This window comes from Cololabis saira, chromosome 15 (genome assembly GCF_033807715.1).
Source record: "Cololabis saira isolate AMF1-May2022 chromosome 15, fColSai1.1, whole genome shotgun sequence".
NCBI lineage: Eukaryota > Metazoa > Chordata > Actinopteri > Beloniformes > Belonidae > Cololabis > Cololabis saira.
In genome coordinates, this window is record NC_084601.1 from 6,648,799 (window position 1) to 6,670,484 (window position 21,686).

A 21,686-nucleotide genomic window follows, 5' to 3' on the forward strand; every position below is an offset into this window, starting at 1 on the left:
CAAATACAATTACTTGTGGAATCCAAACCAACCAACAAAATGAAACATTTCCTCAACATTCATGTCAGATGTGATAAACTTCTGGTAGCAACTGTAACTGTTCTTAAAGATTGAGTCCGCTAGGTATAGTATTATAACAGCTTGTGTCTCTAGGGGAGAAGATATCACTTATAGTCAACATGTTGTTCCTCATAACAAGAAAACCAGAAAATAAACACCCACAACTGGAAAAACCACTTCACAAATGTCCTGTATCCCTTTGTCAACAAGTAAAGCTTCATATTACATGCAGGTTTATCCATAGTTAAACTGTAAAATGCTTAGATATTAAATGTCTTTATTCAGCATCCGAGTTAGAGATTTGAGTGAATTTTGTTCTAATTAGTGCATAGATTGCACAGTTATTGGAGTAACTATTTTATGAGACCCAGCATTCATGAGATTTTCTTTAGCTCCAAGGCCTTCACTTTGGCTCCTGACATTCTGGACTTTTCTTTTACATTGCTTGCTGATCACTGACCTTGAAGAAAAGTCTGTCTTCATTGTTCTGAATGTGGGTTTCAAAAGTGCAACTGAAAACATGTCTTATTCTTTAATTGGTGGTGAGAAAGGACAGGAAAGTTGCAACGTGGAGCCTGAACCCAGGTCACTGCAGCCAAGAGTTTTACTTTGGTACAGAGGTCGCACCCTTAACCCATGTGATGTAAAGAGGCTCCCATTTGCTTGACCTTTGACCAAAGGAATTTACTACTAGAAAAGTAACTCATTGGCACACATAGAACCCCTTGAATGTATATTTAGTTTGGAACCAAATGACTATAGACTGAAAATCCAAATAAACTGCTTGTGAAAAGGCATATGTATACAGGACTGTCTCAGAAAATTAAAATATTGTGATTTTCTGTAATGCAATTACAAAAACAAAAATGTCATACATTCTGGATTCATTACAAATCAACTGAAATATTGCAAGCCTTTTATTATTTTAATATTGCTGATCATGGCTTACAGCTTAAGAAAACTCAAATATCCTATCTCAAAAAATATTCTGGGAATCTTAATCTTAAACTCGGAATAAATTCGGAATAAATCACTAACTAACTAAAACTGTAAACCATAATCAGCAATATTAAAATAATAAAAGGCTTGCAATATTTCAGTTGATTTGTAATGAATCCAGAATCTATGACATTTTTGTTTTTTTAATTGCATTACAGAAAATAAAGAACTTTATCACAATATTCTAATTTTCTGAGACAGTCCTGTATATCTTGTTGTTATCCTGGAGCATGCAAGTGACGCTAAACAAAACTGAAGTTTGGCTTGTTTTGCAGATGATGGATTTGTATTTAAAGAGCAAGTGTTCTCAACATGAATTTGTCTATGACAGAGATGAGTCCACATGTCTTTAAGTGATAATGATGGGCTGCAAATGTATAGACACTAACAGCAGACCAAGTACACACTGGAGTCAGTTTAAAATACAGATAAGCCTGAGGTAAGTTCACGTTTGCAGGAACACACTAACACAAGATCAAGGCTAGATTCTGTGGCATCTTCAGAGATGTTTTCACAGCATGTTCTGTTCCTTCTGCTAAACAAGTCAGAAAGCCCACAGGTTTATGTCAAAGAGTATTTTATTATGTATAAATGTTCAGAGTCTGAGAAATAGGCTCCGGGACCTAAGTGCTCCTTTCTATAGGCTTTTCACTTGAGAGAAGCCCATTAACCAGGGTGACAGTTTAGATTCATAGTTTTACTCTACTCACCTAACTGTTCCCAGCTCTTTGGTGGATTATCAAAGCCATCTGATTATGAACCAAGTAAGTAAGGACACAAAACAAAATCGGTTGAATTTGTTTCTGTAAGTCGTACAGTAAATGTCACAGAAGACGCTTGACTTTTCAAAGTAAGTGATTATTTAATGAATTAGAACTCAAATAGCCTTCAAATTAGACTTCATCATGACGCTATATACATTGCATTAAGAAGTGTTTAGGTTTAAATGAAATATTACAGAACTGTCTCAGAAAATTATAATATTGTGATAAAGTTCTTTATTTTCTGTAATGAAATTTAAAAAAAAAAAAAAATGTCATACATTCTGGATTAATTACAAATCAACTGAAATATTGCAAGCCTTTTATTATTTTAATATTGCTGATTATGGTTTACAGTTTAAGATTAAGATTCCCAGAATATTCTAATATTTTGAGATAGGATATTTGAGTTTTCTTAAGCTGTAAACCATGATCAGCAATATTAAAATAATAAAAGGCTTGCAATATTTCAGTTGATTTGTAATGAATCCAGAATGTATGACATTTTTATTTTTGTAATTGCATTACAGAAAATCACAATATTCTTATTTTCTGAGACAGTCCTGTATATCTCAGATTAGTTTCTTTTGTTTTCCTTTACTAAAATATATATTCTCCATCAGAGTTCCTCGTCACAGGTCAACAGCGTCCCTCTTTAAGCCGTAGCTAAGTTTTTCCACCCAGAGACACAGAGTCTGTAATCCGTAGATGGTTTACTGTAATTACCCGAGACATCAAGCTGTTACAGCTCCACCTCTTCCAACCTCTCCGCCTTCCCTTTGGCTTCCTGGGAATTCTTTTACTTTACCCATCACTGTGTTTGTTTTGTTTTTCCTTTTCTTCAAATGTACTGTCCACAAATTAGGTCCAGCAGACTTTTATAGCATGCAGTTAATGATGGGGTTTTAATCAAACTGAAAAATGATTATTTGCTTAGATGCACACCATGTAATTAGTAGCATGGATATACATCTTTGGCCTGTGAGAAAGTGAGTATTTGCTTCTGTAAGTGCTGGTTGTGAGTGATGACCTCAGCACTTTGATATGTTCAGCACCTACACTCATTTAGCACCCAAAGAAGATTATAACATTTCAATAATACGTCACACACGTTCATTTTTCACACTCTATTCAACATTTTTAGAGGAATTTTGGACTGAGTTCAGTTGTTTTAATGATGTATTACAATTTTATGAACCTTTTAGAGGATGAAATGAGTTGAAATAACTTACGTACTGTATACTTACTTACTTACTTACTGAAAACAGCTGAATGAGCAGTGAATCTCTTGCATATTTACTTTGGGCTGGTCCTTAGAAAACAAGCTGCCTTAAAAATGTGTGTAAATCTTACAAAGTGTCTGCATTGACCCGAGGGGTTTCTCACTCCAGTTAGACGTGTTGTGTTTACATCAGGACATTGTGTGTCTGTAATGGGGACAAAGTGCCAGCTTTAATGCGGGTGTGACAAAACAAATATTAGAACAATGTGAAACTTTCATTGGAGACAAAGATCTAAAGTGGAATTTCTTCATGTCAGTCTGACAGGAAGTATTCAAGTAGAATAATAAAGGAGGATTATGCTTCAGGGATTAGATTCATTCTCTTTTTTATAGGGTAATAATGCCCTTTTATGTGATGTATTACCACACCTCCCTTGTGAAGAAAAAGAGGAAAACAACATGTCTTTTTTTTAAGTATTTCCTAAAAATAGCTTTAATGCTCGATTTGATCATTACTGCTTAAGATCTTCACAATCAGAAAAAAATACTTTTTTTCCCCCCCTTTTGTCAAGTTTTTATTTAGGGCACTGTTCATTTTGGACCAGTTTGATCCATTATTCAGTAATGAGCTCACATTGTCACAGCTATCGTCTGATTCTAAAAGTAGGACAGGTCTCTGCGCTGATGTGTCAGGGTGGATGTCACATGGTTTCAAGATATATGCCACCAATAATAAAAGTGTTCAGGGTAAAAAAAGCCTTACAGGAAGTAGTGGGACTGTTATCAGACATACTATTTGGAGGTCTGACTCAGAATGATCTGCGGTGCAGAGGAAGCAGCAGATTGACAGGTTCACAAAGGTTGTCAGTGGTGTTGGGTTGGAAACTCTTGAGAATAAAGTTAAACAGAATTTTATGAAACAAACCAAAATTGAAAAAGACAGCACATGGGATCCTTCTGGAACAAGATCCCTGGATCAAGATTACAAGATTACCTGCGAAATGCAACGGTTCACCGAGTTCACAGAGTTTCACATCACCTTCTTGAGGTCAGACACAGTTCAGTTGTTTGAATTCTTGAAGAAACTGACTCATTAATTAACTATTTATCATATCTCTGCAGCTTGTGCCACCCCTGAGATGTAGGCTACTTGATGAATAAATCAATGGTTGTGTGTAAGTTCAGCAACAACATATGAACCATTTAATGGTTCATATGTAATGCACTTTTATGTTGGCATCGCCCAATCTTCTTTTAGCCGTCTTCAGCTGGTTCAAAATGCAGCAGCCCGTCTTTTAAAGGAGCTTGAGGCTCCTTTTAAGAAATGAGACTCTCTAGCGCCACCCTTCACCACGACGGCCGTCGGGGGTACTGCAGCCAACAGTGAAGCCGGCACGGGAGAACGGGGAGAACGTGCATGCAGCGTCATTTGACGTCACATCCGCAGGACAGTGCGGGAAATTTGGAGTCCGAATTGCAGCACATTTTGCAGCACACAGCCTGTTCAAAGCAACGAGAGATACACTAGAGGGCTCACTCTTTTTGGTTTGGAACGCTTCATCTGACATTATTACTAGAAAACTTAAAACGTATACAAATTTTTTTCATAAATCCTGCCTCAATCCTGCCTCATGCTCCTTTAACAAACACACCTAGACGAGAGCAGATCACCCCAGTCCTCTATTCCCTTCACTGGCTGCCTGTTCGCTTTAGAGTTGATTATAAACTTTTAATGTTTGTGTTTAAAGCTCTGAACGGCCTTGCCCTTCCTTATTTATCAGAGATTTTAACGGTACGTGAGCATGGCAGAGCTCTGAGATCCTCCAACCAACGTTTGTTGGAAGTGCCCCAGTCAAAGAAGCACTGGGGGGGCCGAGCCTTTTCAGTTGCCCCGGGCTCTGGAATCAGCCCTGGGAGTTACGTGCAATCTCTGACCTGGCCCTTTTTAAATCTAAAATGAAAACGTATTTATTCAGGGTGGCTTTTAATACCAGTAGTGTGGCGACACTTTTTATACTTGATGTTTTATATGTTCATATGTTTTATTCTTGTTTTATTTTGCTGATTGTATGTTATGTAAAGGACTTTGGTTCACCTGTAGGCAGTACTTGAGTTGAGGGGGGATGAGGGAGGATGAGGGGGGATGAGGGGGGATGAGGGGGGATGGCATCCCCCCTGAAATAAAAACGGTCAAAATCATCTCCCCTGTAAAACTGCCATCCCCCCTTTCCATCCCTTATGTCATTTCATCAAAGAATGTGGTTTTACTGCTATTTCCACATTTAGAGTCATCACCAGAAAAATAACTTTTTTTTGACAATTTTCACCTGTTTCAAGTAAATTTTCACTTGAAATAAGTAAGAAAATCTGCCAATGGGATTTATCTTCTTGTTACAAGCAAAATAATCTTGTTCCACTGGCAGATTTTTCTACTTATTTTAAGTGAAAATCTACTTGAAACAGGTGAAAATTGTTGTTTTTTTACAGTGATGAGTCTTGTTTTAAGTGTAATGAGATTTTTTTTACTGAAATGAGGCATTTTAACTAGAAATAAGACAAATATTCTTGTTAAGATTTTGAGTTTTTGCAGTGATCCATTTTACTTATCCTGTGAAGGACAGAGTCATATTGATAAGTTCAGAAAACTGTTTTTTATTGTTGTGTTTTGATGTATTTGATGTAAGCCCAGTGGATATTTAAAGCTTACAGAAGGCTGCATTTAACTGCTGCTATGTCATTCCTGCAGTATTTCTGCAGGTGTTTTGGTCACTGCTATTATTTGTAATATATTATATTATTTGTAATCAGCACAAATTATCTGTCCCCATATGATAAAATCCACCATCCCCCCTGATTTTTTTTTTTTTTTTTTATAACTCGAGTACTGCCTGTAGGTCGATGTAAGGTGCTATATAAATAAAGTACATTTACATTTACATTTATATTCAACTAATTCAAAACAAAAAAGAGAGGCTAAAAATAGAAAAAGAGCAAAATTTGTACTAAAAAAGGAAGCAATAATTAGCCTCAAATAAAAGTATGCAGTTTTGAAGCCTGGGGCGAACCTGTGTGATGATTTGCATATAATGACATGTGTAGGCTGCACAGACCTGCGGGTCCGCTCCATTTAACTCACCTGGACAGCCCGCCAAGACTCACACGCAGCGGAACACGCTCCGGGTGTCCAGATAACTTCTTTTTTACATTTTTGTCTTATCCGGGAGTTTTTTTAGGGTATTTTTTATAAGAAATAAACCTTCGACCGACCAAATTTTTTAGTATTTTTTTTTTTTTGTGTTGTCTCCACTTGGCGATGAGAAGATGAGCGGTTGCGGCGTCGCGGGTCGACAGACAGAGAAGAGAAGAGAGGAGGGCAACAACACTACCGTGAGTGATGTGTCACACACTTTTTAAAGTTTTTCTGTTTAGAAAACACACCTTTTAGGCCCTGACAGTGGTGTTTATTAATATTTACTGACTGTAGCGGTGTAGCATCTGACTGATGTAACAGTCTCCCCGGAGCTCCCACGTCAGCTTCATGGACGGTCCTGGGCTTAAGCCTGATTTATGGTACTGCGTTAAATCGACGCAGAGCCTATGGCTTAGGTTACGCGGCGACTCGCAACGTACAGTGCGCATCGCCGCGTACCCTACGCCGTAGGCTCTGCGTTGGTGTAACGCGGAACCATAAATCATCCTTTATCCAGACGCTCATGTTTCACTCATGTTCAGTTTCTGTGAAAATTATTGGTGATTCATTCTATTTAGTTACAGAGTTTTTCTTTCTCTTTTGTATCTGATATGAAAAATAAATATGGATATGGACAAAACTGGGAGCCTGTGCTGTGTGTAGTGTATTATATCACCCCTATTATATAAAAACGGCGACAAAGGTTGTTTTTTATCTCTTTGTATCTAAGGGGTATAATGATTCCCAATCACATGGTGTTTTCCTTAAAGTTTTCAGATGAATTTGACTGATTTGCTAATAAAAGGGATTAGAGCAGCCTCTCATTGGATCATTGAATTAAAACCTGGGCTCAGTTAACCTGCCAACTCTATCATCCTTTTTTCTTCTTCTTAATTTAGCATCAGATGAAGACTTTCAACTAGGGTTGCCACCTTTCAGAAATAGAAATAAGGGACGCCCCGATTTCAGCAGCACAGGCGCCAAAAAAAAGCCCCAAAACTTCTAAACTGCATAAAAATCTGTTTATTTTATATGAAAAAAACAAAACGCTTTGATTTAAAGTTTAAAGTGCTTTAATAGCATTGAACTTTCATGACTGTATAGACAGACAACCATACTAGAAACTGAAATATCCTCCTATGCTGTGTATGTCCACATCAGCCCAGATGTAAAATATAGCTACAGGTGAAGAATATGGTGTATAAGTTAATTTATTTCAATAATTCAACTAGAATATGGTGTAAAAGTTAATTTATTTCAATAATTCAACTAGAACATGGTGTAAAAGTTCATTTATTCCAATAATTCAACTAGAATATGGTGTAAAAGTTAATTTATTTCAATAATTCAACTAGAATATGGTGTAAAAGTTAATGTATTTCAATAATTCAACTAGAAAATGGTGTAAAAGTTCATTTATTTCAATAATTCAACTAGAATATGGTGTAAAAGTTAATTTATTTCAATAATTCAACTAGAATATGGTGTAAAAGTTCATTTATTTCAATAATTCAACTAGAATATGGCGTAAAAGTTCATTTACACAATCAAAGATTTTGCTGGCCTTAATGTTTTCTGTGTTTTATTTTGTTCATTATTGTTAAATTTAGATGTTTGTGTGACAGACTTGTGTATGGGGCGTTAATGAAAATACGGGACAAATTGCGGCCCGTATTAGTTCAATACGGGACGCAACATTTTTTTCTCAAATAAAGGACAATTTCGTATTTTACGGGACGGGTGGCAACCCTACTTTCAACATCAGCTTTGAGTTAACCGCTCAGTAGTGGGTGTTGAACTGTTCTGTAAACATTTTTCTACATGTACACAAATTTGGAAAACTTGATCAGGATCTTTTCTTCTTTTCACATCGATGACAAGTTTGTGTTGTACTTAATATGCTACATTTACAAAAAAATGTCCTTGGATACAATTATATGTGCACGGTGTATCGAACACACTGGCAGTGAAATGATACTTATAACAAATAAAGACACAACAGTCGGTTAATTCTTTCTGATCCCAGTCTGAATGATGTCAGTGCGTTTCTGCCAGACTAGTGAAAAGCCCCGGGGGCCACAGCTGCCCTACTTACTGCTCAACTTGTACACCTTGTTCACCTTGATGTGTGACACTGACACACTTTTGAAAGTTTTTTGTTTAGAAAACACAGCTTTTAGGCCCTGACAGTGGTGTTTACTAATATTTACTGATTGTAACGCCTGACTGATGTAACAGTCTCCCCGGAGCTCCCACGTCAGCTTCATGGACAGTCCTGGTCTTAAGGCTGATTTATGGTTCTGCGTTAAATCTACGCAGAGCCTACGCCGTACGGTGCGCGTCGCCGCGTAACTTACGCCGTAGGCTCTGCGTTGGTGTAACGCGGAACCATAAATCAGCCTTTATCCAGACGCTCATGTTTCACTCATGTTCAGTTTCTGTGAAAAAATATTGGTGATTCATTTAATTCTATTTAGTTACAGAGCTTTTCTTTCTCTTTTGTATCTGATATGAGAAATAATTATGGATATGGACAGAACTGGGAGCCTGTGTCCTGTGTAGTGTATTATATCACCCCTATTATATAAAAACGGCGACAAAGGTCTTTTTTTTTAAATCTATTTGTATCTTGGGGCTATAATGATTCCCAATCACATGGTGTTTTCGTTAAAGTTTTCAGATGAATTTGACTGATTTGCTTATAAAAGGGATTAGAGCAGCCTCTCATTGGATCACTGAATTAAAACCTGGGCTCAGTTAACCTGCCAACTCTATCATCCTTTTTTCTTCTTCTTAATTTAGCATCAGATGAAGACTTTCAACATCAGCTTTGAGTTAACAACTGCTCATTAGTGGGTGTTGAACTGTTCTGTAGACATTCTTCTACATGTACACACATTTGGAAAACTTGATCAGGATCTTTTCTTCTTTTCACATCGATGACAAGTTTGTGTTGTACTTAATATGTTACATTTACAAAAAAATGTCCTTGGATTCAATTATACATGCACGGTGTATCGAACACACTGGCAGTGAAATGATACTTATAACAAATAAAGAAAATATTCGGTTCATTCTTTCTGATCCCAGTCTGAATGATGTCAGTGCATTTCTGCCAGACTCCTGAAAAGCCCCGGGGGCCACAGCTGCCCTACTTACTGCTCAACTTGTACACCTTGTTCACATAACTTGACACACATAATCCTTACTGGTTCCTGAAGCGTTATTCATTTAACCCTTGTACTGTCTTTGGGTCAAAATGACCTAATTCTCCTTCCTTCCTTCCTTCCTTCCTTCCTTCCTTCCTTCCTTCCTTCCTTCCTTCCTTCCTTCCTTCCTTCCTTCCTTCCTTCCTTCCTTCCTTCCTTCCTTCCTCCTGCTCTCTCCTTCCTTCCTTCCTTCCTTCCTTCCTTCCTTCCTTCCTTCCTCCTGCTCTCTCCTTCCATCTTCCTTCCTTCCTTCCTTCCTTCCTTCCTTCCTTCTTTCCTCCCATCCTTCCTTCCTTCTTTTCACCCTTCCTTCCTTCCTTCCTTCCTTCCTTCCTTCCTTCCTTCCTTCCTTCCTTCCTTCCTTCCTTCCTTCCTTCCTTCCTTCCTTTCTTCCTTTCTTCCTTCCTTCTTTTCTCCCTTATTTTATTCCTTATTCCCTTCCTTCCTTCATTCCTTCCTTCTTTACTCCCTCCCTTCCTTCCTTCTTTACTCCCTTCCTTCCTTCCTTCCTTCCTTCCTTCCTTCCTTCCTTCTTTTCTCCCTTCCTTCCTTCTTTCCTCCCTTCCTTCTTTTCACCCTTCCTTCCATCCTTCTTTTCTCCCTTCCTTCTTTTCTTTTCTCCCTTCCTTTCTTTCTTCTTTTTCCCTTCCTTCCTTCTTTCCTCCTGCTCTCTCCTTCCTTCTTCCCTTCCTCTTTTCTCCCTTCCTTCCTTCTTTCCTTGTTTTCTCCCTTCCTTCTCCCTTCCTTTCTTCCTTCCTTCCTTCCTTCCTTCCTTCCTTCCTTCCTTCCTTCCTTCCTTCCTTCCTCCTGCTCTCTCCTTCCATCTTCCTTCCTTCCTTCCTTCCTTCCTTCCTTCCTTCCTTCCTTCCTCCCTTCCTTCTTTTCTCCCTTCCTCCCTTCTTTCCTCCCTTCCTTCTTTTCACCCTTCCTTCCATCCTTCTTTTCTCCCTTCCTTCTTTTCTTTCTTCCTTCCTTCCTTCCTTCTTTCCTCCCTTCTTCTCTTCCTCCTTCCTTGACCCGTAGACAGCACAAGGGTTAAAATGAGAATATTTATTCATCTTCCTTAGTTGTTTGTTAAACATGAACATCTTGGTCAGTGCTGGATTTCCCTGTTTGTTGCTTCGCTTGAACTTTGCAATATGAAGAGCAGCTGCTCTGATGTGTTAAAACACATTATGAACATAAAAGGACACCCTCTAGCTACATTTCTAACTTAAAGGAGCTGTCCGTAAGAAATGTCCAAAACTGGTACTGCAGTCATTTTCAAAATATTGTTGAGCGGCGTGTACCCTCCCCCCGACCAGAGGTTGCCAGGTTTTTCATCCAACACGTTCGTAGCGGCTGCTGCGATAATTGGAGCCGAGCTGGCAACCCGGATGCCGAAACAATACTGACTTGGTGATTGGGAGATAGGTGGAGGGTGGAGCTTCAGAAACAATACTGACTTGGTGATTGGGAGATAGGTGGAGGGTGGAGCTTCAGAAACAATACTGACTTGGTGATTGGGAGATAGGTGGAGGGTGGAGCTTCAGAAACAATACTGACTTGGTGATTGGGAGATAGGTGGAGGGTGGAGCTTCAGAAACAATACTGACTTGGTGATTGGGAGATAGGTGGAGGGTGGAGCTTCAGAAACAATACTGACTTGGTGATTGGGAGATAGGTGGAGGGTGGAGCTTCAGAAACAATACTGACTTGGTGATTGGGAGATAGGTGGAGGGTGGAGCTTCAGAAACAATACTGACTTGGTGATTGGGAGATAGGTGGAGGGTGGAGCTTCAGAAACAATACTGACTTGGTGATTGGGAGATAGGTGGAGGGTGGAGCTTCAGAAACAATACTGACTTGGTGATTGGGAGATAGGTGGAGGGTGGAGCTTCAGGACAAAACAAAAAATGACAACATCAACATCAGTTGAGGGCTGCAACTCCTCTTTTTAAACTGGAATATCCTGGCTTGAGTGCTGTTGTCAGTGACATAAGTATTTGAAATGAACATGATTTTTAAATGTCTGTTGACATATCGGGGTCATTTTATGATTCGTTTTATTATTGCTCTTACATACAGCTCCTTTAAGAAACAATAAGATCATTTAAATCAATTCTTGGACATGATTAAGTTAATCTTTTGTGAAGAAATATTTGTTGAGAAACAATTGATCTGACATTTTTTAGCCGAATATTTACAGGTTTGAAGCTGCAGACTTGAATGTTGCAAGACCTGTTGGTTTAGTAGTTAAAAAGAACTACTGTATTTACATTGGCAATCAAACAATGTATTTTCTTTTATAACATTCCTTAATGCACTTCCTTATTAGACTCACTGAATAATGACACATGATGGAAGTGATTAGGTCAAGTGGAGCGTTATCGGCTTGAAAGAAACCACACTAAACTCAGTTAATAAGCGTGACATCATGATGGCACAAGCCAGGATGGAATGGAGGCATGACTGAACACAACATTTGTTTATATGTGGCAGGAAATGCATTCCTCAGCTAATTAATGAACAGGTGAAACACTTTTCTTCCTGCTGATGGATTTAATATCAGAGTAACATGAGAATTCTGTTTCTTGAGATCCTAATGATTTGTGTTATGTACTGTTGTGTGGATCGTTGACAGTTTCATTAAATGATTGATATAAATATAATGAATCCAAATGAGTTGCGTCATCCTCTTTGGATGATGAAAGAGCTTTTCTGTTCAGCGGTTTAAGATGAATATGCTGAGATCTCTCTGCAAACATGCACGCTGAATTCTTTTGCAATCTGTTTTGTAAACACTTCAGCCTTTCTCATTTTACTTCAATTTTGAGCTTTTAGTGCCAATCTTGACATATAATTGTTTTTCTATAATTGTTTTTCCAATAATGGCATGAGCAAGAGCAAGCATGCTGTGGAGAAAAATGTCGTTAGATAGCTTAAAATTGTGAAATCGTAACGTCTTTACTTTAAACTCAGCAGTGTATTTGCATGGCCACTGGAGAGAAAGGCCTTTTTGTGTGATACAAATATTTTTTTATGCCATATTCTATTCCTCATGTACTTGTACAAACTGAGAGTGAGCGTTCATTTTATGTAATATCGTGAAACAAAACATGAATAAGTGTGATTTGGTATTCACGCTGTTATCTGATGTGACAATAACTTAAGAATGAATACAGAGGAGACTAGGGCTGGGTGATATGGATCAAAAATCATATCTCGATATTTTCTAGCTAAATGGCGATACTCGATATATATCCATATTTTTTCTGTGCCATAATTGGGGTTTCCCCCAAAGCATTATAGCATAGCATCTCTGTTAGCTTCATTTTTTCTGAGGCAAACCCTTAAAAAAACAGTCAGTTTTAATACAAAGTCTCATGCCAAATGTCACACAGGTTCCTTTATTAACAGAGGTCTGCACAATATCAAAATGTATAAAACAAATGAAATAAAAATAAACTGCCTGCATAAAATGCTTCTTGAATAAAATAAAACAAATATACCTTTCCTGCATAACAATTAAATTCAAATACACTGTGCAATTAATACAATGTAGACAGTAACAGGAAGACTTTTCCACTGAGGTTGACAGTTGTGCAAATAACAAAACATTTGTGCAAATCTCAAATAAAACATTCAAGTCAATTTGTCACAAAATAAGCTATATCAAAATCATAGAAAAAAAAAATAAAAAAAAATGTAAAATCGATATAAACGATATTGTCTCGTACCATATCGCGTTTGAAAATATATCGATATATATTAAAATCTGGATATATCGCCCAGCCCTAGAGGAGACACTGTCAAATATTATCATAAAGGCATACAAACAAAGTCTAACTAAAGAATGGAAATAAGAAATAATTCTCAGTTGCAGCCTCGTAACACACTTGATGAAATGAAAAACAGAGTATGATTAACTAAGTGCTGTATTTGCAGAGTGAGTGGCCTGTGCAGCATTTAACTTTTGTTTGCAGAGTTTTGTTTATTCTTCACACACTCACATTGCCAGTAACTGTTACATAAAGTTTAATTCATTAATCTGTCTTATATAACTCCCCTATATAACTTATATAAGTGCTGCTACAGACAACTGTCACCATGAAGCAATAAATGAGGCGGTGTCCCTCCAGTATTTTATCTCCTCCTACTTTCCTTTAGTAGTAAATTACACATCACAGCATATTTAATTGTGTGTAGGTTCGCCAAAGCATTCTCGGTAGACCGAGTCATTTAGATTACTCAGGACGGTTGCATAAATATTTCTAAAATCAATTTTAAAACCATAAAAGTTGTACCGTTTACATTTATGATAAGCACATGTTTCTGTCCAGGACTGTTTCTAATCAAATCAGTGGAAATGTTCCCCTGAGTTGTTTCTTTCCATTGTGTACGGAGCCTGTAGTCCTGCAGGGGAGGCTGGAAACAGCAGCGTGTGCTTGCTGGGACTGGCACGGTCGCTCTCTGACTGGAGAACAATCTGGAGGGGAAGGGTTGGGCTGCCGGGGAGCCTCACCCTGCCTTCTAAGGCAGCACAACCGCGGCTTCCCACACACGCACTTAGTCACACGGACACAGACGGTCTGGATCACAGCCGGCTGATCTACGGGGAGACTCCCAGGCTTCTTTGTCTGTACAGGTAGATAATAGATAATAAGAGTGGTTCTTGGTGGGATAAAGTAAAGGACTGTGTGATGATGATGATGATGGTTGTGAGTTGTGAAATGTGAAGCACATGGTGGTGTTTGTTGTAGTTTTGCTTATTTCATGGGTTGCAGGAAAATCCTTTGTTTGTTTTGATACACACACAGTCAAGCTAAGCCGCTTGTAGAGGAGATACTTAACAACTCAAATTGAATGTGTTTAGAAGCGATAGACTCCTTATTTGTGACTTACTGTACATCTTGTAGCACAAAAAAGCAACTGCATTTTTTTTTCATGCCATGTCGGTGACACATAGAGCTGCTATCATTTGTTCAGGCTTTGCTGTAATGAGTAATCAGGTAGGGCAGGATTTGTTGATGTCAGGAACTCTGTTTTAGGATTTTATGACGTCTCTTACCGTTCCGTGGTACTGCTTGATATTCCAACTACTTTGCTTGCCCTAAAGTGAGTGATGGGCGGCTTTTACACTTGTCTTTGGCATGTCACGGCTCTGGTGTCTATACCTGAAAATGGAGGTTATTTGGTTCAAAAAAAGCTCATTTGATTGGTCGAGGTAAAGGAATGTGTATCTGTGATTCGTACCTTTGTTCACTATTGATCTGTCAAGTGACTTCATCTTCAAATCAGTGAGGAGCAGTGGTCATGGAGGACTCTGGGCCGAGAGCAGAGTCTGCACAGTCCTGTCACGCTGTGAGGTCACTGGCCAATAGGACGCTCTGCTGGTCCAGATAGTGAGGGATGCTATTATGTCACCAATCAGTGTGTGTTCAACTACACAGACTACACTTTTTTTTACTTTTTTTTTTATTTATCCTTTATTTATCCAGGAAAGTCCCATTGAGATACAATATCTCTTCTGCCAGGGAGTCCTGGTCAAGATGGCGGCAGAAAAATAAATTCAGTTTCATATAAAAGAAAATACATACAAGGACAAGTAACTTTACAAAAAAATAAAAACATATCAAAACAAGAAACAAACAAACATAAAACATACAAGGATCAGAAAGCTAAAAAGAATTCATGACAAATAATGGCACTTGATTAAAAACAATGACATTGTTCTGTGAAAACTGATTTTAACATATGTTATAACATGTTAAGAGAGGGTAAATATTTCAGGTTGAGTATGTGTTGTAGCTCATTCCAAGCTTGCGGTGCATAAAAGGAAAAGGACGATTTACCAACTCTGTTCCAGTGCTTGGGACCATGAGGAGAATTTTCTCTGATGATCTAGTGTTATAGCTACTAGAGTAATATTTTAATAAATTGGATAAGTACAGCGGTAGTTTACCCACAAATGATTACTTTCATATGCGGTAATTAGAGTCTCACGCCCTACAGGGAAGGGCTTTGGGGCAGTTAACGTATATAACTCCTCATATTTGATTACTTTTTACTTCTTTTCTAACAAATGTTTTAAAGTGGGCAATACACCTGGAAAAACTGTAGGTCTTTCTTCTGATTGTGCATCAAGCGATACCTCCCAAGTTCAGGGAAATCTCCCTCAGAACGTCACTTGTTTCTGATCTGGAAATTGAAGAGCAGAGAAAAGGGCCGGCCGAAAGATCCTGAAGTTGAACTGTAGCTTCAAGTGGTACTTAAGACATAAGTGGATATGTAAAAAAAAAAAAAAGTGAACTAATGGAGTTAGTTCATTTTTTTTTTTACACATATCCACTTAAGTCTTAAGTCCCATTCAGGCTTATATAAACGTATGGTGAAACTTGATATTGTAATGACTGCAATGAGATTCATATGCAGCTGCTGTTTTCTTTAAATTCTAAATGGTATTTCTACCATGTAAACACTAACTAGGAGGCAAAGACGAGTAGAAATGCAGAAAGCAGCTGTAGTGCAGCTTCGTCATCCTGCTGCATTGTCTGATCTGCTGAAAGCAGGATAGCAAAGAGTGAAAACACACTCGCCCTCAGAGCTCATTACTACTGTGCAACTAAATGCCTTACCCGGTAGGGTGGTGGTTAGATAGTACTAGTGGCACTCATGTAAGTTTAAAAGTCATGAATCAAGTGTGCACACTGGATGTTTGCTGTAAAATTCAACATAGCTGTTATAATCGCCACATCTCCTTCAATAGTCAAACAGTAATTGGTTTCTGCGCTGACTGTATTCACAGAGCGTTGATATTAAGATTATAAGAGCTTCTCAAACTTCAGTAGTTAGTTTTTTTTGTACAAGTCACTGATAACCATAAACCAACAGACATAACTTTCCATTGTTACGTGTATAATATAAAATAATCGATAAAAATAAAAAACAAGGCAAGTCATTTGTACTGTTTGTACTAATTTCTTTTTTGTGTGCACAGGATGTCAACATTTTTCAAAACTAAAAGTTAAAATCATTTATTTCTTAGGAATGCTGATGTTTGGATTTAAGTTTTTCTCACTGAACTGATTTAACGTGAACGTGCTTGTTCTAAGAAATGATTATGCGTAAACATGCACTGTCATGCAAGAGAAGCATGACGTTAATTTGAATCTTGGACAAAGAAGACTCTAGTAATAGAAGGGAGTATTCCTGAGCTGCATGGACAAGTCAACAGGGCAGCACTCAGGCATTTATGATGATCACATAGACTTTTTTTTTTTTTTAACACATCAATAGAGCAAATGCATAATGATGGTGGCTCAAGTTACACTCATAGCTAAAGCCTGAGTGGATAAAGATGGATAAAGAACAGGCAGAGGAAGTATTCGTTCATCCTGATTTGTAACTTTCACCTGATATCATATAATGTCTCTTTTCACCTGTATGCAGATGATCTGCAAATCTATCTGACAACAAGTTCATCAAATGTACTGGAATCAATCTACAGATGCCTGGGCGACATTAAACTCTAAAATTGTTATAATAAAAGCCCTAAAATTTGACAAACAGATCAAGTCTGGTGTCAGGGCGAGCTTCTGGCACATTCGACTCGAGCAAAAGTGGAGCTGTTATTGAGCCATGGTGACCTTGAGAAAGCTGTTCAGGCTTCCTTTAGTTCCTGGCTTGATTATTGTAATGCCCTTTTATTTTGGTATCAACCAAACTGTACTGCGTCGTTTTTTAGCTTGTTCAAAATGCTGCTGACGAATACGCAGAAGCAAGACCACATCATACAGTACCTGTCCTCTTTTCTTTACGCCGGCTCCCCGTTAAATTTAGAATTCATTTTAAGCTCTTGTTGTTTGTTTTTAGTGCTATAAATGGCCTTGCTCGCTCATAACTTTGCCACGTTGTAAAATTTCCGTCAACAGAACTCTGGGTTCAACAGGATAACTTTTGTTAGAGGTTCCATGAACGAAGGTGAAAAAGTAGAGTGATCGTTTTTGTGCAGTAGCTGGTCCTAAAGTCTGGATCATGCTGACCCTTGAGTTACGGTCCCTCACTGACCGCCTCAATTCAAATCTAAACTAAAGATGCACCTATTCAGATTGGCATTTGGGTCATAAGAGCGTTAATATTTATTTATTTTATACTTTTATTTCTTTTTCATTGGATTTTTTTACTGGAATGTTTTTATTGTGCCAGCGCAGTGAAGCCTTGACACTCTTCAGTCTTCTATTATACTTTGGAACATCTTCACAAGTATGAGGCATCTGGATTTAATGACAGATAATAAGCATTTTGTGTGGGAGTGGCTGCTAATAAATCCTGCTGTTGTCCACAATGAGCCTGTTGTCATGGTGATGTGATGTGATGTTGACCTGTCTGACGCCTGACCGTTCTCCCGGGGTGAGCTACTGTAATTTGGTGAGATGTTTGATAAAAGCGGTGATTGTGATTGTGTTGGTGTTTAGCATTCTTGTTTGTCTGTGGTTTCTTTGCTGTATTCCACTTTGATACTTTGTGTTTGACGTTTCTTGTTTTTTTGTTTACCATCCGACTGAAACAGGGAAGTAATTAGTGGATGTTTTTGGTTTATCATGTGTTTCACTTACTATCTTGATTGCTCCTCACAATTGTTTTTAGTTTATTGTCCTTTGCACTTGGACTTTCAGACATAATTTTATCTTGTCTACAGGATTGTCTCAGAAAATTAGAATATTGTGATTTTCTGTAATGAAATTACAAAAACAAAAATGTCATACATTCTGGATTCATTACAAATCAACTAAAATATTGCAAGCCTTTTATTATTTTAATATTGCTGATCATGGCTTACAGCTTAAGAAAACTTAAATATCCTATCTCAAAAAATTTGAATATTCTGTGAAATTGAATCTTAATCTTAATCTTAAACTGTAAGCCATAATCAGCAATATTAAAATAATAATAATAATAATAAATATTTCAGTTGATTTTCTAATGAATCCAGAATGTATGACATATTTGTCTTTTTAATTGCATTACAGAAAATAAAGAACTTTATCACAATATTCAAAATTTCTGAGACAGTCCTGTATTTGCACCAATTTTTGGTTTTAATTCATATTTTAACAGTTTTTTTTGTTTCCCTTCCTGCTATGATCCTGCTTTTCCATCCTCTACGTGGGCTATCCTCTATCTATCTATTGTAATGTGCAGTCTCTTTTCTTTCTTTAGTTTGTCTTGAACTCACTTTTACTGCCCCAAAGTCATGAAATGTGCTGAGGGAGGACATTACCCAGAGAGGACTGAAAACACATAACAGGAATTACAAACATGTAAACAGTTACTGATGTATTTATTCCCCTCGTAACACCCTCAGTGGGTGGTGTATTGTGAGGAAAACACTGTTTTGGCACACTTTAAGCACATCCAGGGTGCATTGGTCCCACAATCCTCTCTGTGTCTGTGACAGAGAGAGGCCCTTGAGCCATTTATCTATCTCTCCCTGAGATCACAGTTAAATCTTAGGCCTGCTTGTCAGCACCTCTGCGCTTCAGCGGTGATGGTTTTCAGCCGAAACAATTACATTCTAAGACCTGCCATTCAGGACAAACCATTCAGCTTTTTCTTTAAATTCCAAAGGGAACGAGTTGCTTAGGCAAGTAACCAAATGTGCTGCAAACATTTCACGGGTTGTCCTTCTTTGTTTTTCTAAGCCGTGCATCTCTGTTTGTGTTTTACGTGGCTTATGGTGGGTGTGTTCACTCGCAGTCCAAACCCCTCATCTGTTCCACTCGCTCACACGCAAGTTTGTTTTGTGACACGTAAGGAACAAAACACTTAAAAAACCATAAATAGTCTCTTGACTCAACCCCTTTGGAGTTATCTAGAAGCCAGACATAGCTGTTGACTGTTGCAACTTGCAAGTGAAGATGCTGTGGTTTTATAATAATGTTCACTGCAGAGGTTCAAATGCATAAAATGTTACACACACATACAGGACTGTCTCAGAAAATTAGAATATTGTGATAAAGTTCTTTATTTTCTGTAATGCAATTAAAAAAAAATGTCATACATTCTGGATTCATTACAAATCAACTGAAATATTGCAAGCCTTTTATTATTTTAATATTGCTGATTATGGCTTACAGTTTAAGATTAAGATTCAGCAATATTAAAATAATAAAAGGCTTGCAATATTTCAGTTGATTTGTAATGAATCCAGAATGTATGACATTTTTGTTTTTGTAATTGCATTACAGAAAATCACAATTTTCTGAGACAGTCCTGTAGAAACCATGCAAACGTCTTCCTACACACAGACTCTTGTTCATTAAGGAGGAATGCAGGGTCTGTGCACATCTCCCACATTCAGCAGATCATTCTCATCTTTTTAAGACTGATTTGGAAGTGGAGATTTATAGTATATTTTTATTTAGCTGTTGCTGCTATTAATAGGTGCGGCGGCATGCACCTGTTGGGCTGTTTTGCAGTTTAATATGAGTAATGGGCATTTGGATTGATCTAATTTCCTGAACACGTCATTGCAGCTCTCTCTGTCTCCCTCCTGAACGTCTCCATTCATCTGAATATACTGTACAGGCTGTCTGTTTATGGCTGCAGAAATAACAAATGCTTTTAGCCAATGCCCTCTTAGGCCTCTGCTTGGTAATCTGATGATTTAATTTCTTACTTCTGTAGGTTTATTTGCTCTTGAGTTACAGGTCTGATTGCTTCTGTGAGTTTTTTTATTCTTTCTATACAGCGGTTCATTTTCTGATCGTAATTCCAAAACTGTGACACCAGTGACCTATTTATTTTTCTCTTTTTTACTGATGTGTGTCAAACATCAAGTTAGATAAGGCGGCACTTGTTCTTTGCTGTGGTTTTCATCGTCGTGCCTGTTCATGTACGGTACAGACATTGTGATATGCAAATTTCTAAGCAGGGGAGTGTCCACATTTTTTTCAGTGAGAGTGTAAATGAAGCTTGTGTATTTGTAGATGCAAGATGATGAACTGTCTTATCTACAGTCTTAACAGTTTTTTTCTTCTTTTTTTACTATCAAAGTTAAACTATAAGATTTCCTTAGAATGTGGTGTGTGCATACGTTTGAGGTGACTGTTGCGGCTTTGCTTTAAAGTTCACAACAGGCTCTTTTATCTATCAAATGACTCAGAGCCTCAGTCATTTTCACAATAACTAATTAAGTGGCAGCAACATGCCACTGTGTGACAAAAGCTTTCTACGCTTCAGAGGGTGACATTTTACCAGAAGAAGTTGTAAATACCTGAAGAGTGAGAACATAAAAAGATCATGCTGGGGAAGACTTGTGTCGTGTTGTTACTGTACGTGATTCAATGCAGAGGGGAGAAACGTCTGCTTTCTTACCTTTTTGCACGTTGTAAAAGACACATGTACTCACTGTAACGCTTGTAGAAATGTCTGTCGGACAGAAAATAATAATAAGCTGGTAATGGATAAATAGTCTGCTTATCCTAATGCAGGGGTCGGCACCCCGCGGCTCTAGAGCCGCATGCGGCTCTTTAGCGCCGCCCTGGTGGCTCCATGGAGCTTTTTCAAAAATGTTTGACCTTTTTTTTTTTTTTTTTTCCTTTTCTTCTTTTTTTCCTTTTTTTTCTCTTTTTTTCATTCCTTTTCCTTTCCTTTTTAATCTTGACATTTCGACTTTTTTCTCGACATTTCGACTTTTTTCTCTAAGTGCATAATGAAAAAAAAATCTTCCCCCAGTTATAACTAATATAGAAACATGCAGCTTGTGTTGCCTTCATTCTAAGGCTGATACAAGACTTTTCACTTTTTGTGGCTCCAGACATATTTGTTTTTTGTGTTTTCGGTCTATTATGGCTCTTTCAACATTTTGGGTTGCCGACCCCTGTCCTAGTGTGATATCAGTGAGTGATATATCCTTTATACTTCACTAAACTACCAGTGTACATACTCTACAATAAAGTAAGCATGGAATAATATCTCTCTTATCTAGCTTATCAACTAACTTGTAACTGAAATACCATCTAAGTGTACAGTATATTGTTGCTGTTTGTCTTTGTGCTTCAGGCCACTGCGTTGTGTTTATGTGGCTCTGCAGCTGACACCCACACAAAGTTGAAATAAGACCAAAGATGAGAAACAAAAGTGTTTTCAAAGACATCCACAACTAAAAAAACACCAGTCGCCCCTGGAATCAAAACCACTAACATTTTAAGCAGAAAAAAAATCCTCGTTACAGTGTGATTTTATGCGGATAGAGTCAAGAT

General features: G+C 37.8%; 1 protein-coding gene across 2 annotated transcripts in view; it reads left to right on the forward strand.

Moving 5' to 3' along the window:
• The first annotated feature begins 6,217 nt into the window (after positions 1-6,217).
• The window catches only part of tuft1b (tuftelin 1b), a 30,998-nt gene continuing 15,529 nt past the window's right edge, over positions 6,218-21,686 (forward strand). Inside the window, exon 1 of one of the 2 annotated variants that reach the window (XM_061741790.1) lies at positions 6,218-6,429. In XM_061741790.1, coding sequence (XP_061597774.1) covers positions 6,364-6,429 — 66 coding nt within the window. In that variant the 5' untranslated portion in view covers positions 6,218-6,363. Of the gene's footprint in view, positions 6,430-13,999; positions 14,069-21,686 lie in introns of those variants that run through there. The other variant, XM_061741791.1, reaches the window with a different exon arrangement.